We start from the raw sequence: 25,884 nt of genomic DNA, 5'->3' as shown, positions 1-25,884 counted from the left end.
ATTTCAGCTCCAAAAGACCAAATGCAACGTAACTGGTGATTTATATGGTAATTGAATCATTTTTGTTGTTGTTCTTGGCTGCGCGATCTTAGTTCCCCGACCAGGGATTGAACCCAGCGCCGGCAGTGAAAGTGCTGAGTCCTAACCACTGGACTGTCAGGGAACTCCCAATTGTGTTTTAAATAAAGCGGCTTTAATTGAAATCCAGTTGCATATTGTTTTCTACAGGTAAGGTATTTTTCTCAACTTTTTATAACTTATATTCCCTCCCCTTCTTTTCTTTTTTGGGAAGGAGACTTCGTGAAGATGGCACCAAGACTCAAATGGGCTGCAGGCTAAGAACTAAGGACGTGCCTTGGCTGGTATGTATACAAGATTCGTTCTAGGCCTGCACATCGCTGCTACTAGAGGCATCTTCAGAGATGCAAATCTGAACCTGTCCTCTACAAAGTCCTGCATGTCTAGACCCGGTGTATCTCACCAACCCTATCTTCTATTTTTCTCTCCCAGTCATTTTGTTTCCCTTTCACAGGCTTTCTTTTGCTCCCTCGAGGCTTTTTACAGAGTTCTGCCTTGATGGGAATGCTTCCGCCCACTCAAACACATCCCGGTTTATTTCCACTCACCTTTTGGACCACGTTTCAAACGCTACTTTCTCTAAGAAATCTCTGTGATCCATGGCAAAAGGTTGGGTTTTTGCTATAAGAGCACCTGGCACTTCTCTCCCATCTTGTACTTACAACTATAATTAACCAAATAATTACATACCTGCTGTCTTAATATTGATCACCTTTGCTAGAAAGTAAACTCTAAGGATGTAGGGATGGGCTGTGCCTGATACCCCAGTGCTAACCAGTACCTACCACGACGGAGCACAAAGAGAATTCGCTGAATGAACACACGCCTGCATGAATACAGAGACGACAGTATGTTGCTTTTTTTTTTTGGCCGAGCCCTGTGTCTTGCGAGATCTTAGTTCCCTGACCGGGGATCGAACCCCCTGCAGTGGAAGCGCAGAAGTCCTAACTCCTGGACGGCCAGGGAAGTCCCCAGACGACAATATTTTTTCATTAAATTTAATACAGCGCTTAATTTTTTTTCTGGATTTGCCGATTACTCCACAAAAACACATGGCGAATAGTAAGAATTGCTTCCAACTTAAATTCTGTCTTAATTCTATAATTCTAAATAAACTATGTTAAAAGTACCACATAAAATTCACTTCCACAGGGCTTCCCTGGTGGCGCAGTGGTTGAGAGTCCGCCTGCTGATGCAGGGGACACGGGTTCGTGCCCCGGTCCGGGAGGATACCACATGCCGCGAAGTGGCTGGGCCCGTGAGCCATGGCCGCTGAGCCTGCGCGTCCAGAGCCTGTGCTCTGCAACGCGAGAGGCCACAACAGTGAGAGGCCCGCGTACCGCAAAAAAAAAATAAAAATAAAAATAAAATTCACTTCCACAAGTTGGATCTAACAATAAGCCAGTGAGAGGATTAGGGTAGATATACCTGTTTCAGAAATTAAAAAAAAAAAAAAAAAGGATTAAGTGGCGGAACTCACAGTCTCTCTATATATATGTGTATATATGTGTGTGTATATATATATATATATATATATACATATATATATATATATACACACACATATATATATCTCCCTAAAATCCGATTCTTGAGTCAGTGCTTTCCTACCCACTAACCGTCTGCCACGCAGGGCAATTTGTAGCCGAAACAAGTACTTTCGAAAAATAAGCACGGCTCAAAAACTGATGTGATTATAGTTAAATCTTTTCTCCCGGGTAATGAGATGTTCTATTTATGTGCATTTGCGCTTTAATAAACCTTAAGGTTTTAAAAAAAGATGTTAACCAGAAACGTTACTCATCTCCAAACCCCCACCCTGTGCTATCACATCCCAGATCGCTTTCATTTCACTTCCCCGCAGCTTGTGACCGTCCCCTTAGTTGACGAGTGTAAAATGACAAACACGGGCCACCACATTCTCTCCTAACGGCCCGCAGAGCAGACTTACTCCATCACTTCAGGGCCGTGGGCGTGCACGCCGTAAAGCCCGAGGACGGTTCTTCCTTTCTCTCAGGCACCACTGTACCCGACGGTCGGACACTCTGGCCCCGATCCCGGGGATCCATCGCCACCCCAACCCCTACAGGTCGGGAAACCGAGAGGCCCGCGTGCGACTTACTCCACAAACGCCCTGGAGCAGAGGCAGAGGATGCAGGAGCCCTCCCGCAGGTCTTCAAGGAAGAGACACATCTCCGCCACGGAGCTCCACTTCTCGCAGTACATCGTAGCGCCTCAGAAGAGGCGGCCACGCGGCAAACAGCGCGGGAGGGCGTCCCGGCCGCTGTTCGGCTGCTGGGGACCGAGGGCAGGACTGGAGGCGCGCCCGGCTGCCGGGGAAGGACGGGCCCAGGATCGCTCCAGCACGAGAGCAAGAGAGAAGCCGCAGACGGAAGTGGTTCCGGCGGTGGGGACACAGGAAGGGACGGGGCGACGGGCGGTGTCACACTCAACGCTGCTCGGGCTGCAGCCGGCGCTTGGCTTTTTCCTTCCTGGTCTTTCGGGGAGAACGGCCGTTCGAGTGCCTCCGCTTCCCCGGGTGAGCCACCGAGGAGCTCCCGCCGCTGCTGCGGGGTGAGGGCGAGCCGAGCCCCCTCTGCTTGCTGCCCGAGGTGCGTCGTCCCCGCCTGGGCCTCCCCGCGTTCCTCGGCGCCCTGCCAGCCTCGGGGGCAGGGGCGCCGCGGCCGCGCTTCTCGTCTCGCCGAGTCCCCGGCCTCCCGCAGGACTCGGGCTTCGGCTGGGGCCCCAGAGTGGCCGGGAGGGAAGGCCCTGCCTGGGTCACAACGAGCCCATTCACCTCGGCCCGCATCTCCCCTCGCCCCCCAAACGCTGCAGTTCGGCGGGTGCGGCCTCCACTTGGGTCGGGGCGAGGTGCCTTCCCCCGTCCCTGCAGGTCCCTGGGCTTCCCGGGGCCGCTCTGATAGGGAGGCGAATGGAGCCCACTGTGTGAAGCCGAAGGTGGTCGTGGGGAGGGGGGCCGCGTCCACACACTTCAGTCCCGGAGGGAGTCCTGGTCGATGCCCCTTTATACCACCTATGTGACCCGGGCGGGCCACGGAACCCTCCTGGGTCTCGCTGTGAGCATCTGTAAATAGGGATGATTCGTAGGACCTGCTTCCTCGGACTGCTGGAAGGATCGAAGTGGGTATCAAACCTCTCACATGTGCTGGTAATAGTCCGGGTAGGTCCATACTCTGGAGGCGCCTGGCACTGTTTCGGTCTCCGCAGTCTGCAGCCTGTGAAACAGGGCTCAGCCCTCCAGCTGCTGATTATATACGAAGGATACATGTGCACAAACCAGGATGTCGAAAACTGGAGCAGCGCTGCTGGATTTGAAAAAAGCAATCAGTGTTTGGTGCGTGGCATTGGTTGAGATCGCCCAGGCAGTTTCCTCTTGAAGCACGTTCAAACTTGAAGGTTGTCGGAGCACTTAGGACTTGGCTTGTGCGATGGATGCCGAAGTTGGTTTGGTATTCCTTTAGAATATGTAAGAGCTAAGATAAAATCCAGACGTTTAGAATGGCCCCTAATATTTTGGCCGCATTTACTGGTGAGTGGAAGTAGAAGGTTAATGTTCAAATGAAATGTTCATTCCCGCATCCTCACTGCTGCCTTACCCATGTTAGTGACTCAGAAAGATAAGACTGCTGCACAGTTACACCAGTACGGTTGTGTTAACATTTGGGGGATGAGGATAGTTGAGAAAATAAGGGTGGAACAATAATTATGAAACAGAGTGGAAGATTTTAGCTAGGAGTCGAAGGACATTCTAGGATTGGAAAAACAACAACAACAAAAAAAACCACCTTGAAAGGTAATTCATCTCAGAACCTAGAGTTCGAAGCTTGAAATTCAAAAGATATTGCTTTAGAGATAAAATGGTTGAGTTTGCCACATATCGTAACTGAAATATTAAACTTCATTTTTATTGATGGTTTGAAGTAGAGTGTACTCACTAAAACTGAGTACAAAAGCCCTGTTGAACCATGATTAAATCTGCAAAAACGAAAAGGGAAAATCAATTTGGGTTTCAGTGAGTATTTCTTGTAATTGGCATTTTCAGCACATCCTCAATGTGGCTCACATACTAAAAGTAAGAAATGAATCTGCTACCATACATGGTGCTAGAAGTACCAGTAATGGTTAAAAAAAAAAAAAGGAATAGATTTATTTCCTTAAGTCTTTGTAGAAAACAAAGCAAAAATATCCTGTTTTATTAGTTTTTGAAATATTCTGATTTTAAACATCTGTAAAGTTAATTATTGTAAATGTTCTTTGCCATCAATATCAACATGCTGATATTTCAGCTTGTCAACTTTTTCTTACAAGTTACGTGAATTCTAGATGGGAAAATATGTGATGCATAGGACTGTTTCACTGGAGATTTTTTGGGGGGAGGGGTTAGGAAATAACCTAGAATTTTGGTAACTAAAATATTATATCTCCCCCAAAACATCTTTTAAGAATTATCGTTTTTATTGGATTAAAATAAAGTGGTAGAGAGTCATGTCCAGCCTATGGTAAATTGGAGGGGAAGAAGAGCCAGGCAGAAGTAGAGGGAAGACAGAAGTTGCAATCTTAGTGTTTTCAGCCTTTCTGTTAGAGAGAGAGAGACTTGAAGTACAATGAAAATCAGAGTAGGAAGTAGGCGGACTGGGTTTTAATTTTGGCTCTTGGTTTTTCACTGAATTAATTTAGTAACTGGGTAAGTCAACTTGGCTTTCTATTTTTAACTTTTCCACAAAATTAAGAGGTTGTATTCATTGAGTTCTAAGGCCATTTTCCCATTTTATCATAAGCAAGTATTTTATCAATTCAAAAGCTTGTTATTTAAATTCCTTTGATAGTTCTCTAGTGACAGATTTTAGGACACTGTCTTGGTCCACATTTTTGTCAAAAATTTGGATGAAAGGAGTTTACATCCATCTGTATTTAGTTAGCCAGCATGGGTTAGGTGCCTAGTATGTGCTGGGCATATTATTCTAAGTGCTTTTACATATGTTTTCTCATAACCATCTATTTAGTGACATATCTCCTGTGTTTAGAATAGTGTCGAGCACAAACTACATACTTGTTTGATAAATATTTATTGAGTAAATGAATTAAAAACCGAGTGATGTAAGTCTTTTTTGGCGCATCCTCTTTCTTATACACTATCCCCTCTGGCCGAGGCCTCAACAATAATCTCCCTTGCATCATCCATTTCTCATTCTCTCATTGATACATCATCACTGGTATTAAAAACTGCTGTATTTTTGTTCATCGTAAGACAACAAACTTGATCCACATTCCCTTCTGGATACCCACCTGTTTGTTCCTTTTTGCAACAGTAATCCTCTGAAGAGTTGTCTGTATTTGCTATTTCCAATTCATTCCCTCCCATTCTTTCTTGAACTTTCTCCACCTGACTTTTATCCCCACTCTGTCAAAACCGTTCTTATTGGGGCTTGTCAGTGCCTCTGTGTTGTAAAATCCAAGGATCAATGATCTTTATCTTACTGGACCTCCCAGGTCTAGTCATAGGAAACAGCTGAGGACTCCCTTCCTGAAACACTTTCTTCCTTTGACATCCAAGATGCCACGCCTGGAAGGAGAATGCTGGTTCCTCATTGGCTTCCCAGCTTCTAAAATGTTGAATGCCCCAAGGCCCAGTCTTGGAAACTTTTTTATTTTATATTCACTCCCTAAAGGGATCTTCTTCAGTTTTACGGTTTTCAATACTGGTCTATATGTCATCAAATCCCAGGTATATTTCTTTAGCCCTGACCTTCCTGCTAAACTCTGCTTGTGTCCAGCTGCCTACCGACCATCTCCATGTGGATGTCCAGTAGAATCTTAACGTGTTCAGACCTGAATTCCTGATGGCCAGGAATTCCTGGGGTGTCTAAACCTGTTCTTCTGGCAAGTCCGTCCTCTCACAAGCGAGCTAACGATGATGATGATGATGATGATGATGATGATGATGATAGTAACACTTGTTTAGTGCCTTTATGGTGGAAGGCACTCTTCTAAGCTTTTTTTCACGACAGTCTCATTAGGTAGGTCCTGTTGTTATTCTCATTTTATAGATGGAGAAACTGATGTTACGTAACTTGTCTGGGTCACACAGGAAGTGGCAGAGCCTCCCAGGATACAAACCCATGTTGCCTGGACACCGTGAGGCCGTATCGGACTTCTCTCGCTCACGTTCTGCATGCATTCACCAGCATATCCTGTTGGCTTTATCCTCAAAATATCCAGAAGCTGATCATGTCTTACAGCCCGCACGCTGGCCCTCACACCTGTCCCAGCCCCTCCCATCACTCATCTCAGTGACTGCAGTAACTTCCTGTTTGCTCCCTGTGCAGTGTATCCTCAACACAGCAGTCATTTAGAGCCCACCCTTCTGGTGCCTTTTCCGTCTCACTTAGGTGAACGCTGGCCCACAAAGGTCTGCAGTGCTCCCCACTTCTGACTGCCCCCGCCTGCCCCGCCCCGTCCGTCTTCCTCAACCTGACTGCTTTGCTGACCCCAAGTGCACATCCTTTGTACTCACCGTTCTTTCAGCTGGAATTCTCTTCCAAATGCCCGCACGGTTTGCTTCCTCACATCCTCAGGTCTTTGCTCAAACATCCTTTTAGAGAAGCCTTCCCAGACCACGCTGTATAAGGTAGCAGCCTTCTCCTTACCCCCTTGCCTGCGGGATGTTGTCTCCCTGGCACCTCCGTCATCTAATGTAGTATATCTAAGTTCTACTGTTATCCCAGTTTTATAGATCTTAGCAAACCCAGGCCCAGGTGGGTTACTCTATCTGCTCCGCTCGATGTTGGATAAGCAGAGTCAGTCACAGGGCGTGACCTGAGTGGTGAAAGGATACAGAACCAGGTCCTAGGAGTGGAAGAAAGGATTAATACGGATTCTGACTAGAAAAGAGGATTTTGCAGCTTTGTGATCGCTGTCCTAACACTTAAGAGGTTGTCTGATGGAAGAGGTTCAATGCTACAGAACGAGGTCCATGGGGAAAATTCCAGCGAAGTAAGTGTAAGGAAGATCTTTTTAGCATTTCGATGAACGGTTTTGATGGTGGATAGCGCACCTTTTGAGTTTTCTGTTCTCGAAGGTTTTAAATCAAAATCTGGGTTGATCATTTTTGGAGGAGGTCCTTGCGTGCAACACTTGGACGCTGTTAGCAGACGGCTGGATCTTGTGAGGGGTCCGCATAGCCTCTGTCCCTGGGTGTCTGCCTTTGCACTGTCCCTCTCCCCCTCTACTGTGTGTGTTAAGTGTGTGTAATAAATCAGAATGTAACTATGGACAAGAGGTATAGTTCTTTTACCAATTTGGGTGGGGCGAGGTACTAAAGAAGGTTTTAAAATCACAAGATTTTACAATCCTATTAAAAATTGGAAATGAAACGATTATTTTTAAGATTTTTTTGATGTGGACCATTTTTAAAGTCTTTATTGAATTTGTAACAATATTGCTTCTGTTTTATGTTTTGGTGTTTTGGCTGTGAGGCATGTGGGATCTTAGCTCCCTGACCAGGGATTGAACCTGCAGCCCCTGCTTTAGAAGACGAAGTCTTAACCACTGGACCGCCAGGGAAGTCCTGAGACTAGATTATTGGGACAATTGTATTAAGCAGTAAGGGTCAGATCACCAAAATGATTGGTTTTCTGGCCTGGGGAAAGCTTCTTTTAACATATTTGAGAGGCTATCATAAATTTTAATGTATTAATATTTGAAAGCTCTTTCTATTGAGATGGAATTCATCATAATATTCACCATTTAAAAATGTGCAACTCAGTGGTTTTTAGTATATTCACAAGGTCGTACAACCATCACTACCATCCAATTTTGGAACATTTTCATTATCCCCAAAAGGCACCTCTGTTTCCATTGGGAGTCACTTCTCATCGTCCCCTCCCCCAGCCTCTGGCAGCCACTAACCTTTTTGTCTGTGTGGATTAGCCTGTGCTGGGTATTTCATGTAAGTGGAATCATACAAGGTGTGGCCTTCAGTATCTGACTGTTTTTTACTTAGTATAATGTTTTCAGGGTTCACGCATATTGTAGTATGAACTAGTACTTCATTTCTTTTTGTGCCTGAATAATATTCTGTTTTCTGGGTATAGTATATTTTTATCCATCAGTGGATGGGCATTTGGGTTGTCCATTTTTTGGCTATTATGAATAATGCTGCTGTCAACACTTGTATGCAGATATTTGTGTGAATATATGTTTTCAGTTCTCTTGGGTGTATACCTAGGACCAGAATTACTGGGTCAAATGGTAACTCTATGTTTATCTTTTTGAGGACTGCCAAACTGATTCCCATGGTGACTGCACCATTTTATATTCCCACCAGCAATGTATGAAGGTTCTAATTTCTCCATATTATCAACAACACTTGTTATTTTCCTTTTTTTTTTTTTTTTTTTTTTTGCATATAGCCATCCTAGTGAGGAAAGCTCTCATTTTAAAAAGTAGTAAGTTTTGCTATGTTGCACTCAAAATGATCACACACTGGTAAATTTTAGCAGTTTGCCTCTTTAGATGGATTGATTAAAATGTGATGTAAATAAAACACAGGCTGTGGGCTTAATGTGTGCTGTGTCCACCTTCTGTTACCGTAACAGGCCCAGATTTCTCACAGATAAATGCTATTGGTTACAAGGGAACTGGACTAAATCCTCTAACCCTGGAAGAACAAGTCAATTCTGTACCCTGCTAATATGCTAGTTATTAGCAAGATACTCTTGGCTTCAAGACAACATGTAATTGCTCTTGTATATCTGTCTCTCCCTCTCCCTCCATCCCTTTCTTTCATTTCTTCATTTCCTGCCTCATCCTCAAAGGACTCGAGATGATTTTCATTAAGTGTATATGGTATGGAATAATGATAAAATATCTCTAAGGGTAGAAGCAGAAGCAGAGAAAATAGGGATGGAAGAAGGAAATCTTATGTAGGAGAACATGATCATGGGGGCTAATATAATTGCATCATCGAATATCACGTTTGACCATCAGCTTATTATCTGGTAGTTACTAAAAAGAGACAGAGTCTGTTACACATCTTAACTTCATACTTTTTCTCTGAAGAAGCCAAGTTTCTATAGCTGTGAATTAAAAAAATGTCTTAGGTGGGGCTTTATAGTGTGGAACTAAAACAGTGTATAGAGGTGTCCTCACTAAAAGCATTGGTAGTGTGAGTATAATTTTTAATTGTGGTACATTAGTATAGGGCTGTAAGCATAATTGTCACACATTGATGAATGTGTCTTGCCAGTTATTTTATGGAACTTCTATCTCTGGGTATTAATGATTATCTTTTTTTAAATCATATTTTTCTTCCTTTTATATACTGTGTTTTTCAGAATAGAGACATTGAAGCTTGGAACAAGATATTTATCTAATTTCTGGTAAGTTAAGTGAATGGTTTAGAGAATGACATAGAATAATTGCATGCTGTATTTTTTTTTTTTTTTTTTTGCGGTACGTGGGTCTCTCACTGTTGTGGCCTCTCCCATTGCGGAGCACAGGCTCCGGATGCGCAGGCTCAGCGGCCATGGCTCACGGGCACAGCAGCTCCATGGCATGTGGGATCTTCCCAGACCGGGGCACGAACCCATGTCCCCTGCATCGGCAGGCAGACTCTCAACCACTGCGCCACCAGGGAAGCCCCATGCTGTATTTTTTCAATCATTTAAGATACAAGAGAAATTTTAGTGACTATAAGATAAAAATGACACTGACAAATTTGTATTATTGTATAATGTCAGAGGACCAGAGAGCTTTTCTGTAAACTTGCTTGTAAAGGGTAATATCTAAAAATGTATGTCATCATTTCCTATGAATTGGGTTACTTTTATTGAATCAGATATTGATGTTTTCTTCTATGAAGAATAGTTATCTCAACATAACCTAGTTTAAGATACAAACGTTCAGTATGATCCACTTAAGATGTAAGTCAAATTATTAAGATCAATCTGAAATTTCATTCATTGCTTTATTTTCCTCTTGTAGCTTGTGAGTTATTTCAGAAGCTAAACCCAACACTCTTCACAAATGAAACCCATTTTCACATTTAAATCTGCAACAAAGTTAACTTGTTAACAGTCTACTCATTTTTGGTATGAAGAAATGACTACACAGTATTCATGTAGGCTAAAACATTTAACATTTCAGCTGTGAAGAGAATAACTTTGGATTATTTTTCCCTCTTAGAGGCTAAATTAAAGACCTGCCATGACGTCGAAGAAAGAGACTGAATTTGTCATTTTCACCTAAAGAAAAATGATAGACAAAAACCAAACCTGTGGTACAGGACAGGATTCCATGCCCTACATGACTTGTCTGATCCACGTACTTGAAGAATGGTTTGGTGTGGAGCAACTGGAGGACTACTGGAATTTTGCAAACTATCTCTTGTGGGTTTTTACACCACTCATACTTTTAATACTTCCTTACTTTACTATCTTTCTTCTCTACCTTACTATTATTTTCTTACACATTTATAAGAGGAAGAATGTATTAAAAGAAGCTTACTCTCATAATTTATGGGACGGTGCCAGGAAGACGGTGGCAACGCTATGGGATGGACACGCGGCCGTCTGGCACGGTAAGCGAGATTACTTTGAGTTCTGGGCTCCTGTTCGGGTGGGTGGCACTGAAACCGTGTTATCCTTCCATTTTGTTGATTGAGGAAATATTGAAAAATATAATGGAAGGGATAGTTACTATTTCCTGTTACCTGTTTGCATGCATTGTGCATATATATGTCTTTCTTAAAATGATTTTTTCTGAGCACACTAGTTTCCATTAAACAAAGAACCACATAATAATGTAGACTATTACTCTAAGCTCAAATAAAAAATTAATAGTTAAGAATCTAAGAGAGTAAGAGATGAATTAAAACAGTATAGGGGCTTCCCTGGTGGCGCAGTGGTTGGGGGTCCGCCTGCCGATGCAGGGGATGCGGGTTCGTGCCCCGGTCTGGGAGAATCCCACATGCCGCGGAGCGGCTGGGCCTGTGAGCCATGGCCGCTGAGCCTGCGCGTCCGGAGCCTGTGCTCCGCAATGGGAGAGGCCACGACAGTGAGAGGCCCGCATACCGCAAAAAAAAAAAAAAAAAAAAAAGTATAGAAAACTGTTTTGAAAATGCTTTATTTTGCATTTACTTCCATTTTGTTCAAAATAAGTTTGACTTTCCCGGTGTAGAGATTTTAAAAAAATGAAATATTAAATAATATTAAATATTAATAATATATATACCAAAATTTACCCGTTTTCCGTTGGCTGTGTGACTTATTCAGCTGACGTGTTGTCATTTTAATCCTACATATGCCTGCAAATCTTTTTTGAGCACTTGACTGTGCCATACAGTCAGATGCTTAACGTGCATCAGTTCTTATAATGCTGTAGAGAGAGTCCATGTGTTCTCTCCATTTTACAGTTTTCCCATAAGGAGACTGAAGACCAGCACGGTTGTTATGTGCCCAAGGCATGCCAGGACACCAGGGAGAAGGGCCGGGATGCAGCCTCTGATTCCTGGTCCCAGGCCTGTGCTTCTCTGATCTGTGCTGTGCCGCAGGCTTGTCCCTGGTCGGGCTCAGGGTCAGAGTAGTGGTCGTCAGCAGCTTTGCAAACAGGAACCACGTGCCGTCGATGTGTTGAATTCTTAGTCTTTACCCGTGAATACGAATGCCCTTGCCAGTCCGTACAGCTCTCACACCTGCTCGTGGTGGTGCACCTGAGGTGGGTGCTGTTTCAGCATTCCGTGGCCAGAGACCGTGTCTGTGTGCACTGCTCTCGTTCATTGTCTTTAAAGCAGTGAGACAGAAATTCAGTGGCCTCGTTGACAGTACTCGGGAACCAATGTCCCCCTCCCACTTATAACCCCCTATACTTCAGGGTAATATATATTGTAAGGAGTTTGAATTTTTTTCTGTTTCAGGAGACATGATTTAATGTGGATAAATTCAAGCGTTAAACTTATTTTGTAGGAGCATATATAATTTTGAGGTATTTATTATTTATTTTTCTGAGGTATTTAAAAATATGCACCTATGGCTCAGAGGAAGTAAAGTATATAGTTCTTACCATGTTTAAATGTTTTATTTATAATAATTTAACATATTTTATTAAGATAAGTGATGCTTTTTAAAATGATTTTCTTCACTCTGTTCTTTAGTGACATACACAAAAGGCATTTGTGTGCATATTTGGATTTTGTATTGATGTCAAATCAGTTTTAATTTATGCTTTGTAAAGAATCTTCAGAGGAATTTTTTAACTAATAAAAATGTTCATTTTAGAAAATGTGGCAAGTAAAAATAAAGAAGAAAATAATAGTCACCTAAAATTTACCATGCAGTTGAATTCTGTGTGTTTATTGTTTTTTATTTGTGTGGCAGACTAGTATTTTCATGTCACTAAGCCTCCTTACATGACTTATAATGACTATATGGACTCTGTAAATCCTATAACTAATTTACTTACCTATTGAACTGTTGTTTGTTTATAACTGGTTTACTATAAGTATCCTTGTATAAGAATCTATCCAGTGTTTCCTGTTTTGAAGTTAAATTTTATCCTCTAATATATATTATGTAAGTGCTTTATCATTTTTCAAAAAAATCTGATTCTACTACATCAAGAAACATGAATTTGGTATTTCTTAAATACCTGCATTTCTAGGTAGTCTGTCAATGAAGCCCCTACCCTCAAGTTGCTTACAGCCTTTAAACTATAAAAATTTTGACTTTTTTACTTCACATTTTACTATTATTTTTTAAAGAAATGGACATATTTTATTAACTAAAAGGGTCCTATAAATTAAACCATATGTAGTAGAGTTTTTTATGGGAAAATTAAATTGGGATTTCAGGAGAACATTCCCACTGTCCTTCAGTTGGGTAAGAGTTTCCTTTCCCTTCCTCTGTCTTTCCCCCAGGGAAGGACTCCTGGGTCTGACTCCTGAGTTCAAACCAGGCTCTGCCAGTCACCGCTGGGGGACCTTGGACAGGTTACCTGATTTCTTCTCCCCTCCCTTCTCCCTTTTCCTCCTCCTCCCTTCCTTTTGCAACAATTATGTTTTTTTTAAACTTCATTTAAAAAAAATTTAGAATTACAGAAAATTGCAAAAATAGTGCAGAGTTCCTATTTTTCACTCAGCTTCCCCTAATGTTAACATCTTACATAACCATTTGTATAGTTATCAGATTAACAGTGGTATAATACTATCAACCAAACTACAGATCTTATTCACATCTTACCAGTTTCCCTGCCAGTGTCCTTTTACCAGGATCCCATCCTGCATTTAGTTGTCACGTCTCCTCCAATCTCTGACAGTTTTTTAGTCTTTTATGACCTTCCGACTTCTGAAGAGTGCTTCTCAGTGATTTTGTAGACTGTCTCTTAATTTAGATCTGATGTTTTCCATAAATTGATTGAAATTGTGCATTTTTGATAAGAATCCCTCTGATGGTGGGTCCTTCTCAGCGCATTGTATCCAAGGTTCATGATGTTGACATGTTTTATTATTGGTGATGGTGACTTTGATCATGTGGTTAAGGAGGTGTCTGTTAGGTTTCTCCACCACAAAGTTGCTATTTTTTACTTTGTAATTGATAGATGTCTTGGGAGAACTCCTTTAAGACTATGTAAATAACCCTTCTCTTCAAACAAGATACTTAACTTTTCTGGACTTCATTTCCCTCTTCTGTAAAATGGGTTGTTGTAAGGATTCACTGGGCCTTCATGCAAAGTACTTAGAATAATTTTTATTACATAATAAAAGTTCAGCAAATGTTAGCTATCATCATTACAGAGCATGTTTTTTCCAATAATTTGGAAAGCACTAAAATGCATCACTTGTTTCTTGGTCACTGTTAAGTTCAACTTCACACACCTACTATGTTCAAGGTTCCTAGTATTTTCAAGGTATATTTCTAGGCTTTCAAAGTTTTGATTCTTATTGCTAGCAAGAAATGCATTTTGCTACCCAGTATATACATATGGGTATATAGTATTTCATCAGAAGTGTATATACTTTTTTTGCTTATTATCAGTACTAATAATATTAGTTAGCAAGGGAAATGTGCATATGATAAACACAAAATTAGTAACTACTCATAGACCACGAATAATCATTTTTAAAATGGAAAGGAAAAATGCTACTTGAGACTAAATGTAACAAAAAAACACTTAAAAACTTCATGGAGAAACTGTATACTTTACAAATGGAATTCGAAAAAGGTGAAGTGGATGGAGAGTCTCAGCGTAGTAGAGATGTTGCTCTACAGCCCACACTCCCAGTTCCTTTACCAATTCGGTAGACTTCTAACACTTTTTCATCAACGTCTAAAATTCATATAAAAGGGCAAACAAGAATAACCAAGACAAATTTGAAAAAACAGAAGAGGAAGTTTTCCCCTATCATATCCAAACCATTAACATTTATAATGATTAAAATTACGGCGTTGGTACAGGGAAAGGATCATCACAAACAGATCAAACAGATGAAAAAGTCAGAAATGTGAATTTAGTAAATGATAAAAGATCAGCAGGAAAAGATGTACGAAAATATTTGATGATCTCCAAGTACGGAAGCTCTTAAAGAAGATGCAAAAAAACAAAAACTGTTCACAAAAGAGCTAAAAGACACATCAAAAGATGGGGCGGATCACCCCAAGTCCTTTACAGCACAGCTTAGAAACTAATAAATGAGTGAGAAAAGAAATGCAGCTGAAAAGTGGTCTAAGCACGTGGTCTAAAAATGGTCTGACTATAAATGCCAATAATTATAACAGATTCATAAGCCCACTAGTAATTAGGAAAGTGTACATTAAAACTGTGCTGAGAGCATTTTTACTCAAAGGCTTGGCAAGTAATTAAAGTTTGTTGACATTAAAGGATGAGAATGTGGAGACGGGAACTCTCACTCAGTGCATGTGAGAAAGTAGTGTAGCCCGTCAGGAGGAGGATTTGGTAGTGTCTGTTATCATTTAAAATGGGCGTACCATATGATCAACAGTTGCCTGTCTTAGCATCCAGTCTAGTGATAAATTCACACATTCAGTGCACAAGGATGCATATAAATGAAGGTTCATTGCAACCAATATTTGAAAAATTGGAAACAACCCAGTTATCCCTAAATAGGAAAATGGCTAGATGAACTGTGATAGGAATTCATTATGGAATACTTTACAGCCATTAAGAAAATCATTAAAAAAAATCACTACATGTGTATATCAAGTAGATGTCCAAGATACATTGTTGAATGGAAAAACTGAGATTCATTACTATAGTCCTAATAGGAAACTACCGATGTTAAAACAGGCGCACACCTCAGTACTGAATAAAATGCAGGGTGTATTCAGGACCAGAAGATGAATCATTCATGGGTGAGATGTATGCGGAAGGATGAACCTGGAAAAGTAGACAAATTAGGCTTTAAAGGCTCTTGAATGCTATTCTCAGGAGTTTGACTTTATTTTGTAGGTAGTTTGCCTCTGTGTGCTTTCCTGAGGAAGACTCAAAAGGATGCTATTGTTATTTTACTATAGTGTGGAGGTGTATAGCCTTAAAATGGTTTTTTGGTGACACATTTAGAAAAGATCTATCTCTTAGAAGATTATCCTTATCTGGATTCATGATGCTGATGTCTAAAGCCAGTAGGCAGTAACTCATTTGCATAATAAATAATTGCTATGGAGATGAGGCTACCTGAGCTCCCCCGTGACCTTCAGATCTTCTCCCTGTGGGCGAAGCTACAGGGGAAGCCAAAGAATCTGGAGAGTGCTTAGGCTCAGGGGACAGAGCAGGGGAGGTAAAGAAATGCGCATCTCTTGGCATCAAATAAGAGAACCACAACCGTCACAGAGTAGGGCTGTTTTCATTGAAGGGGCCCAGACCACTCGAGATGTGCATAAAATGTGCACACGGAGACTCCCCGTCCCTGGACAGCGGATGGACGGACGGTGGCGATAGCTGCGTTCCTGATTGCGTTCTCTGAGCTGCTGTTGCCCATCAGACCCCCAGGACTGGGGTTCTGTAGGCAGGAGAGGACGGGGCCACACTTCAAAACCAACACTGGGAAGAGGGAGTGATAGATTTAAGAGTTTTTGGAGGTAAAACGCACAGAAGCTGGTGACCAGGGGAATAGAGAGTCTGAGGGAGGGGCAGGTAACGTGCCCCAGGATTTCTGCTTTTGCTCGACAGGGAAACATGGGACAGGAAGTGCTCCTTTAGAGGCGGTCACGTGAGCAGCACAGAGAAGGGAGGCGCCCTGAGTCCATGTGACACCGAAAGACTCTGACATCACTTGTTCGGTAATTGGGACCTAAAAGGCCTTGACATTGACCAGACTGATTATCTGCTGGTGCTTTTATAGCGAGGGGCGGTATGACCACATCCACGCTTTACGAGTGACACAGTTGAATATTGGGGCTTAATGTTTAGTGGCACAATGGTAAACTCTAGTTTTTGTCAATAATAAATTGATTCACTGGATTTTTCTACTTTCAATCAGGTGATCTGGTATTAAGTAACAATTATTTCTCAATTCTTTTTTTTTTTTGCGGTACGCGGGCCTCTCACTGTTGTGGCCTCTCCCGTTGCGGAGCACAGGCTCCGGACGCGCAGGCTCAGCGGCCATGGCTCACGGGCCTAGCCGCTCCGCGGCATGTGGGATCTTCCCGGCCCGGGGCATGAACCCGTGTCCCCTGCATCGGCAGGCGGACTCTGAACCACTGCGCCACCAGGGAGGCCCTATTTCTTAATTCTTTTTTAAAAAAAAGTATTCTGGAAAACAAGAGAGAACCTCAGGAATATTCTGTATAGAATCCCTGAAAGAAGTATTCTTTATTTCTTGGAAAATTTATCTGATGGGACAATCGATCCTTTGGATAACGTCAGACAACTTCAGTGACTGTTCTAAGTAAACTGAATTATTTGAATTAGAATTCGGTAATTGGGAAGAAATGTTAAAAGTATAGACACATAGAGAATCTTGAAATATCATTAAATTTAGTTTTTAAAAACATTCTCTTGAGCCCATTTGAAATATTACCAAGTAGTTTATTCCTTCAGTAGTAGAGGAGTGGGGGAGTGGAACTTTGTCCCTGCTCGCGTCAGGTACCTTTGGCAAGTAACAGTTCTTAGAAGCAGTGGAAGGCTTTCCTGCGCTTCTCCCTGGGCCGGGTTTTGCTTTTACAAGAGAAGCTTCCGGGAAGCGAGGGGGATTTTGTTCTCTGAACCTTTAGCAGGGTCTCCCTGGTTTTCTCGTGCACACGCGCTGAGGCCTGCGTGAGGCTGGGGGGTGGGTGCAGACTCCTGTTTGTCTCTGGGTTCCCGGGGATCCAACACCTAGCGCTCGCCCACATTCGGTCTGAAGTGTTTGTTAACATCTTGGTGGTTTTCTTCTCTCCCACTTTTGTGGCACCTGCCGTCCCTCCCACCCGGCTGAGAGAGCGACCTCAGCTTTCTAACGTGCTGCTTCTTCTCCTTCTTAGGGTGGGAGTGAGGTTCTCTTAGGGCTACAGAGTGGATTTTAGTTTTCACCTTCTCTGTATTTGCGACTGTTAACCTTCTCCAAAAGTGAGAAACCCAGGCTGACATCATCCTTAATATGAAAACTGATTTGATCAGCCCCCTGGGTGTAATCAGTCTCCCATCACTGCCACCGTCCCCTGCCACGCAGGGACACCACCCTGCTCCACTCGGGCTCTGACCCCCATCCTCTTGCCATGTGGCTCACCTCCTTTGCCGGCCCAGGCCCCAGCACCCTTTCTAGGCTCTTCTCCTGTGTGGGGGCTCTCGTGACCATTTGGGCCTTGACTTGCCACCCCGGCCCACCCTGTATGGATGCCCTCCTTGCCCTGCCTGGGCTCCAGCACCCACCGCAGGCCACCCTCCACCCAGGCACCTACTGCGCGCTGGCCCACCCAACTGCTGTAGGACCGATATATTCAGGGAGGGAGGGAAGGGGAAAGTGGATGGAAACAGGGAGGCTTGTGCTCCCGAAAGAAAGACTGAGTGTCTGAGTTAGTAACCGTCCTTTAGTATAAATAAACTAATATTAAATACATTTTAAGTATCTGTATTTTGTCTTTCTAACAGGTTATGAAGTTCATGGGATGGAAAAAATACCAGAAGAAGGACCAGCACTGATCATTTTTTATCATGGAGCTATTCCCATCGATTTTTACTACTTCATGGCTAAAATTTTTATCCATAAAGGCAGAACTTGCCGAGTAGTAGCTGATCACTTTGTTTTTAAAATTCCAGGTAAACTTTCACTGTAGCTGGTGATATAAAAATGTTTAATTAACATGATCAAATTATGTGACAGTCTGTATGTCTTTGAGTTTAGTATCTGTTTTAGGTAATATATCTAAATATAAAAACATTATGGCCAAAAATGTTATCTAATTTCTTTCTCTATTAACAGGTAGTCATTATTTTTTGAAGTTAAATCCTAAAATAAATTGTAACTTTTGCCAAACAATTAATTTATATTTTGGTATAGAAGGTAGTTGATTTTTCATGGTGAATTTTTCCATGAGATATTGATCTGGGAGTTTAATTTTATAGTAATTAGTGTTTGATTACTGTCAGTTTGATAGCAAATCAAAGTTAAAAAAAATTAGCCAGGATATATTTTGTCTTTATATAATCATATAATATTGCCCCAGAGGTCCTAACCTAAAGAGTATGTCTCTTATCATACTTGACTTGCTTGGTAGAATTATAACTCTTAAGATTGAGAACTACATTTTTTTAATATTCATATTCATAAAGACTTCGTACCTTTTAAAAAAGATTAACAAACTGAATCGTTTCAAACATGATAAGAGTTTTAAAAAAAATCATTCTAAAGTAAACTCATTAATATTAAATCTTATTTTCTTCTGTCAGGAAGTCACCAGAAACAAGCCAAGAAAGTTTATAGTATGTTCTCTGGAATTGTAAAAGCAAAAGCCAACCATCAACCAGATAAACACCAGACAGTGAATGAAATAACAGTTCTCTTAGTGCCTTTCATAGACATGGTTAATGTTTCCAGCATCCTTGTGTCACTAAAAAGCCATTTGTACTTTGTGTATAAACTAAATTGGCTATAAAAGGTATTTCTTTAAACAGTAATTTTATCACTTTGTAATAAGCTTGGAAACTAGAGGAAAGAAAAACAGCATCATATGGTCTTACCCCCTAACATATATCCAGTTATCATTTTGATTTTTTTGCTTCATTTTTTAAAAAATTAATTAATTTATTTATTTTTGGCTGTGTTGGGTCTTCGTTTCTGTGCGAGGGCTTTCTCTAGTTGTGGCAAGCGGGGACCACTCTTCATCGCGGTGTGCGGGCCTCTCACTATCCCGACCTCTCTTGTTGCGGAGCACAGGCTCCAGACGCACAGGCTCAGTAGTTGTGGCGCAAGGGCCTAGTTGCTCCGTGGCATGTGGGATCCTCCCAGACCAGGGCTCGAACCCGTGTCCCCTGCATTGGCAGACAGATTCTCAACCACTGTGCCACCAGGGAAGCCCTATTTTGCTTCATTTTTTTTTTTTTTTTTTTTTTTTTTTGCGGTATGCGGGCCTCTCACTGTTGTGGCCTCCCCCGTTGCGGAGCACAGGCTCCGGACGCGCAGGCTCCAGACGCGCAGGCTCAGCGGCCATGGCTCATGGGCCCAGCCGCTCCGCGGCATATGGGATCCTCCCAGACCGGGGCACGAACCCGTATCCCCTGCATCGGCAGGCGGACTCTCAGCCACTTGCGCCACCAGGGAGGCCCTTGCTTCATTTTTAATTTGCACATCTTCACGTTTTGCAAACTGTTTTGTTCTTTTTAAAAAAATTTAATGTAGCGTTAACATTTTCCCATGTTTTATAAATAACATTTTAAATATATGACTAAAATATTTACTTAACTAGTTTCCTCTTATGGAACATTAGATTGCTTCCATTTTTTTCTTTTTATAAATAATAAACGTGAATATTTTTATGTAACATTTGACTTAAAAATTTCCCCCTTTATGATCTTGTAATTTATTAAACCTCCCCTGTTTATTCATTTATCATGAGAATACATCTAGTGAAATCAGTGAACTTTTAACATAGTATAGGATGAGAATTATTTCTTCTCAATAATATTGATAATCTTGCTTCAGATCCTTAAACCTATGAGAAGTTTGGTTATTCTGCACAGTTTTCACTATCCATCCCCATATTTCCCAGTCTCAAGGGATAATGTATACAAACATCAGTCCTCCAAATTTCCAGTTTAGAATTTGGTTAAAATATTTAATTACTGATAGGATTATTTCTTTCATCCATAAATAGTTGTAATTTGAAAAACTGTATAATATTAAGACTGGAATTAATTGTTCCTGAGCCAACCACTCACTTTATTAAAAACTCTTAATGATATTGCTATTATTGCTATTATTGTTGATTTAAAATTTTTTATTGTGGAATTAGCAGTATGTAACTTTTATTTCAATAGATTTAACTGTGGCTTGCCAATTTTGGTAGGGCTAGACTAGTCAGACTCACATTCTCTTGAGTGATTCTCTTTCTTATAGGGTTAATGGAAGATTAGATGTGTGATTGCTGATGGGATGTCCTTTCTGATTGCTCTAATAAATACTGTAGACAGTGTTTGGCCATGAGATGCAGTGGAAGGAGCTTTGGACTAGACATACCTCTGCCCTGCCCTTTGCTAGGTGTGTGACTTGGAGCAAGCTTCTTAACTCTCTGAGTCAACTTTTCTCATCTGTAAAATGGGGATAAGAATCCCTATTTTCCCAGGTGTGTGTTTTTTTTTTTGGCCGCCACACAGCACAGCATGTGGGATCTTAGTTCCCCGACAAGGGATCGAACCTGTGCCCCCTGCAGTGGAAGCATGGAGTCTTAACCACTGGACCACCAGGGAAGTCCCATGAGTTTTAATTAAGAATTTGAATATGTAGTCAGAGTAGTAGGTGATCCCTGAGGAAGTAATCAACAAGACATAGCTATTAATTTACCAGCAATATTAATCTTATGTTAACCTTAAGAGTTGTTGTTGGTTTAAAAAAACGTAAAAAAAAGAATTTACTGATTTAAGTATAGATAGTACATTATGTAGGTTGTGAAGATTTTTGCTCTTGAAGAATTGGACAAGAAGTACTCAAGATATATCTTCATGCTACTGTTTCTTACAGGGTTTAGTTTATTACTTGATGTATTTTGTGCTATACATGGACCAAGAGAAAAATGTGTTGAAATTCTGCGGAGTGGTCACTTGTTAGCTATCTCACCAGGTGGTGTTCGAGAAGCCCTGATTAGCGATGAGACCTACAACATCGTGTGGGGTAATCGTAAAGGCTTCGCTCAGGTTGCAATTGATGCAAAAGTGGTGAGTTGTATAAAACTGATTATTAAAGGAAAGCTGTATCTACTTTAAAATAAATGCATAAATAGCTCAAGAGTATATCAGAATTTAGATACTGTCATTGCACTACTTTAAAAATCAGTGTCTGTAACTCTAAGATAACAATAGAGAAATATTCCTTGTGCATGGGAAGCCATCTTTATAAAAAAATTCAATCTGGAAATTTGCAAATATCTAGCGAAGCTTTGTTTTATGCTTCAAAATCCAGCTTCTTTTAATCACATTTATGAAATTTTTTTGTATTCCTTCAGTTATACTTTTTTTCATAAGTACAATCAATCCAACTCTGTATTTTAATCCTTTGGTTCAACTGAGTTGGCATGTTTCAGTGATGGCTATTGGTTGGTTTCATTATAATTCTTTTATCTGTGACCAATTTATATAACAATAGAGCTCAAATAATATATGGTTTCTACCATTTTTCATCAGCAAATGTGATCAGCTCTCTAATAGTATGAATAAAGATGAGAAAGAGATATTGGTGTAATTTAGATCTTTTTAAAAGAACGCATTTGTCAATAAAATTAAGTGTTCCTCTGGGATTCACTGTAATTATTCTACTTAGTAAACTGGAAAATCTGAATGCCATCTTGTTCTTTTCTTTTGCCTTGTAAAGTATATCTAAGCTTTTTGGTCTCTGTATTGTACTTTATCCTATGAAACATTTATTACTTATGGAATGTTTCTTCTTTGTTTTCTGTTTGTTTTCATTATAGATTGTCTATTAGAAAAAGAAATCATAGCACTTGACAAGGTGGTTTTCTTTTTCCAGGCCAATTAGTTAGAGACTGCTGCTAATACTTTCACATTTCTGTTTTTTGTGTGTGTGTTTCCACTGTTGTCATATAGACACCAGTCTGCACCCTTAGCTTGCCTGTTCATCTTGCAGATACAGACTTTTGATTAAAAAGGAAAGGATTATGGATGACTCCTTCTAACCCAAAAGCAACATTTGAAGAAGAATGGACATTTTCCCTTTATTTTTTAATTGCAGAGTTACAGTAAAATAAAATACATTGAGCCCTATTTGCTACATATTTGTATATGTAATTCCTAGAAGTAAGTTATTGCTATAGTGCTTTAACAATGTGATCTTGGTATAAGTTAATGTACTTGTCCAAGTGTTTAATAATGGACAACATAAAAATTTAAACACTACTGTCCTATAGTAGATTATAGACTCCCTTAGGACAAAGCCACTTTTTATATTCTGAGTTCCTAGTACAATGACTAGCACTTACTAGGCTCTCTGTATTTGTTGAATTGATTTTTTAAACACTACAAGAAAGGAGTCTTTTGAATTTAAGTCTATGTTAATACTATTAATGATACAGAAAATTAATTTATAGCCCATTTTATTTTCCAAAAAGTCTTATGTACTAAGGTAGAAAACAAAACCTTAGACTTTATGAATAATGTAGAATATAAGACGATATATGCACAGTTGTTCAGAAATTAAGGTTAATCAGCATAAATGTACATTAAAGCAATAATAACAGCTAAAAACTTAAAGATAGTTCAATTTTCAGGTTTGTATTCTGAGAGAATTATTTCTTCCAAGGTTTAAGATAAAAGTGATAAAAATAGATTTGGAATCACACAGATTGATCATGGAATTCTAATTCCTCATCCTTAAGTTACAGTTTTAAGGACCATTGCCTGGAAGAAGTCTTGAAAGAAAAAAATTATATAGAGAAAGAAGCCCTTTTATCAATCCCTGAGTTTCTAGATAATTAATTAAGATAACCTAGATAGGGCTTCCCTGGTAGTGCAGTGGTTAAGAATCCACCTGCCAATTCAGGGGACACGGGTTCTAGCCCTGGTCCAGGAAGATCCCAAGTGCCACAGAACAACTAAGCCCGTGCACCACAACTACTGAGCCTGTGCTCTAGAGCCCGAGAGCCATAACTGCTGGGCCCACGTGCCACAACTACTGAAGCCCATGTGCCTAGAGCCCATGCTCCACAACAAGAGAAGCCACACAATCAGAAGCCCATGCACCACAACGAAGAGTAGCCCCCGCTCGCTGCAACTAGAGAAAGCCCGTGCACAGCAACGAAGACCCAACACAGCCAAAAAAAAAAAAAAAAAAAAACCCCGATAACGTAGATAATTTAAGGTTTTTTGTACAAAACTTGAGAAAATTTAATAAACAGCCTTTTACAAGTTAATAAACAAAAATCTTTAACGTTGCTGATTTACAAAATAACACTGTATCACTGATAAATCTGTACCACCCTAACCTTTCTTAGCACTTTTAAAGGCTTTATGTTGGTACCCCTGTACAGTAAGTAGGTGACATATGTAATTATTCCCATGTTACAGATGAGGAAACTCAGGCACACAGAGATGAAGGGATGGAGGGACCCTGTCACACAGCAAGTCAGAAGCAGAGCTTACAGTTCAGGACCGCAGGCAGCGGGTACACTTCACAGTGAGTCCGCCGACCCCAAGATTAGAGGGCCTTGCAGATCCGCGAGGGAAGCCTTTCAGTCACATGTGGATACAGTTGTAAATGACACCAGCAGCTTATTTGAAAAAGCCCTTCTTAGGTCTCACAGAATTATCATAAACTTTGAATAAAAAGTTATGACTGTTGTTACAAGACTAACCACATTTAAATTGAAACAAAGGAATGGAAATTCAAGTGAAAACAATCTATGTCATCAACGGAAATTCACAAAATATTGGCAGAAAATATTTAAGACTCGTCTGCAAGTTACAGGCTTTTTGATATAATCTAAATCACTCTTATTTTGTGAATTCCTGAGAATTCTGACTTTGCTAAGAATTTTTAGGTAATTTCGTAGCTAAATAATTTGGGAGAAAAATGAGCCCATTTACTCTAATTGGAAAACAAATAACAGATGTAAAAGAAAATAGCATTCGTTTCAATAAAATTGTTTATATGTATTATCTCAATCTATAAAAACCTTGAGATGGGATAATTATTATTATTGTCATTTCATACATGAAGAAACAGGTTTAGTGACCTGTCCAATGGTTCCCACTTACATTTTTGTGGCAAAGTTAAGACTCCAAGGCCACGCTCTATTCCCCAAGAATAGTTTTAACAAACCAAACATTCTCTACCGCTTCACACACGTGTACATACACGTACAGAGATACATGTATACATGTAAGCAATTTGATTCTAAGTTACTTATGCAACTACCTTGTTATACAAAGTGTGCACAAACAAAGGAACGAACTACAGTATGAAGTTGTAATAAGGTAATGCTTGCAGCTGTAAGGCTGAAAGCTTGAATGTAAATTTAGAAACCAGGGTATAGCCTGGAATACTGAGTTTGTAGGGTAAGCTTTCTCCTGTTTAGTATCTTCTAGAAATGCCCAGCTTCTGGAGAGTTAGCCATTTAAAGGATGATATATATACCTGAAGAGTCTTTATAAAGTGCATCCTTCAATACTAACTTCGGGTTTCATGCCAGTCAGTAGACGAAAATCTAGCAGCACTGATCAGAGAAGGCAAAGTGGTGTATATATGAGCTGAAAGCTTTCTGTTCCTTCTTGGGATTCTCAAGTTCTCAACTCTAAAGGCATTGTACAAGTATTTAAAACAGTAGGATTCCAACCATCACTTTATTCTACAAAACTAGTGGTGGTTTTAGGAAAATCATAATCTGAATTTTTTTACAAAAGAGTCAGTCTACTTTGTCTTAGTTGTTAGCTTTGTGAATTAACTCCATCAGATTTTAAATTATTCATTGGACTGCTGCTTCTTTACCCAGCTTTTCTGGTTTTAAAATTGTTGCTGCCTGTTTCCTACCCTTTGTATTCAGAGAATACAAGCTAATTCCTTAGAAGCATTTTCTCTCTGTCCTGTTGATTCATTCCTTCTTTAGTTCACCTGTCACACTGTCTTTTAGTACCTGCTTTATTCCAGGCACTGTTCTAGGTGTTTCCAGCAGTGAACGAAACCAAGTCTCTGCTATGGGGGGTCTTCCTTCTAGTGAGGGGAGAGAGATAATAAATAAATGATCAGTTAGGTGATTGAAAGGGAGTAAGTTTTATGAAGAAAGCTGTGCCTGTAGTCTCTTTCCTTTAGTCCACCAGATTTTACTGCTTTCCAAAGCTGAAAAGGAATGGCTTTTTAAATGTCAGCTTATTTAAACGTTTCAAACCCTGCTCACCCAGGCAGGTAATTCTGTATTAACAAATGCTGATAGTAGACTGTAAGTAATGTGATCCTCGCCCCCCACTTCCAGTTTTATCTATTCTAAAACATCATTTAATTCAGTATATTTTGTGTACCTTTTAAAGTGTTTTATTCAATTTTTTTTATCTACTTCAGTTTCGCCGTGGCGTAACTTCCTTACATGATCCTTTGCTCCTTTATCCATTGTTTCATGACATTTAGATAAGGTCTTC

General features: G+C 40.5%; 2 protein-coding genes across 7 annotated transcripts in view; one reads left to right on the top strand and one right to left on the bottom strand.

Annotated features, from left to right (window-relative positions):
* Positions 1-2,394, bottom strand: part of TGS1 (trimethylguanosine synthase 1) — a 38,339-nt gene extending 35,945 nt beyond the window's left edge. The window contains exon 1 of the mRNA XM_060115755.1: positions 2,201-2,394. Within this exon, the coding sequence (XP_059971738.1) occupies positions 2,201-2,304 (104 nt within the window). The 5' untranslated portion in view covers positions 2,305-2,394. The remainder of the gene's footprint in view (positions 1-2,200) is intronic.
* The window catches only part of TMEM68 (transmembrane protein 68), a 33,636-nt gene continuing 9,844 nt past the window's right edge, over positions 2,093-25,884 (top strand). For 2 of the 6 annotated variants that reach the window (XR_009534070.1, XM_060115756.1), the window contains exons 1-5: positions 2,093-2,690; positions 9,435-9,479; positions 10,285-10,678; positions 18,181-18,348; positions 21,266-21,459. Coding sequence is in view for 5 of the 6 variants with exons in the window: in XM_060115756.1 (XP_059971739.1) it covers positions 10,354-10,678; positions 18,181-18,348; positions 21,266-21,459 (687 nt within the window). In the remaining variant the exon portion in view is untranslated. Of the gene's footprint in view, positions 2,691-5,873; positions 6,117-9,434; positions 9,480-10,284; positions 10,679-18,180; positions 18,349-21,265; positions 21,460-25,884 lie in introns of those variants that run through there. The other 4 variants (XM_060115757.1, XM_060115758.1, XM_060115761.1 and 1 more) reach the window with 4 other exon arrangements.

This window comes from Mesoplodon densirostris, chromosome 13, assembly GCF_025265405.1.
Source record: "Mesoplodon densirostris isolate mMesDen1 chromosome 13, mMesDen1 primary haplotype, whole genome shotgun sequence".
Taxonomy (NCBI): Eukaryota; Metazoa; Chordata; class Mammalia; order Artiodactyla; family Ziphiidae; genus Mesoplodon; species Mesoplodon densirostris.
This window is presented reverse-complemented; position numbering and strand designations above follow the sequence as displayed.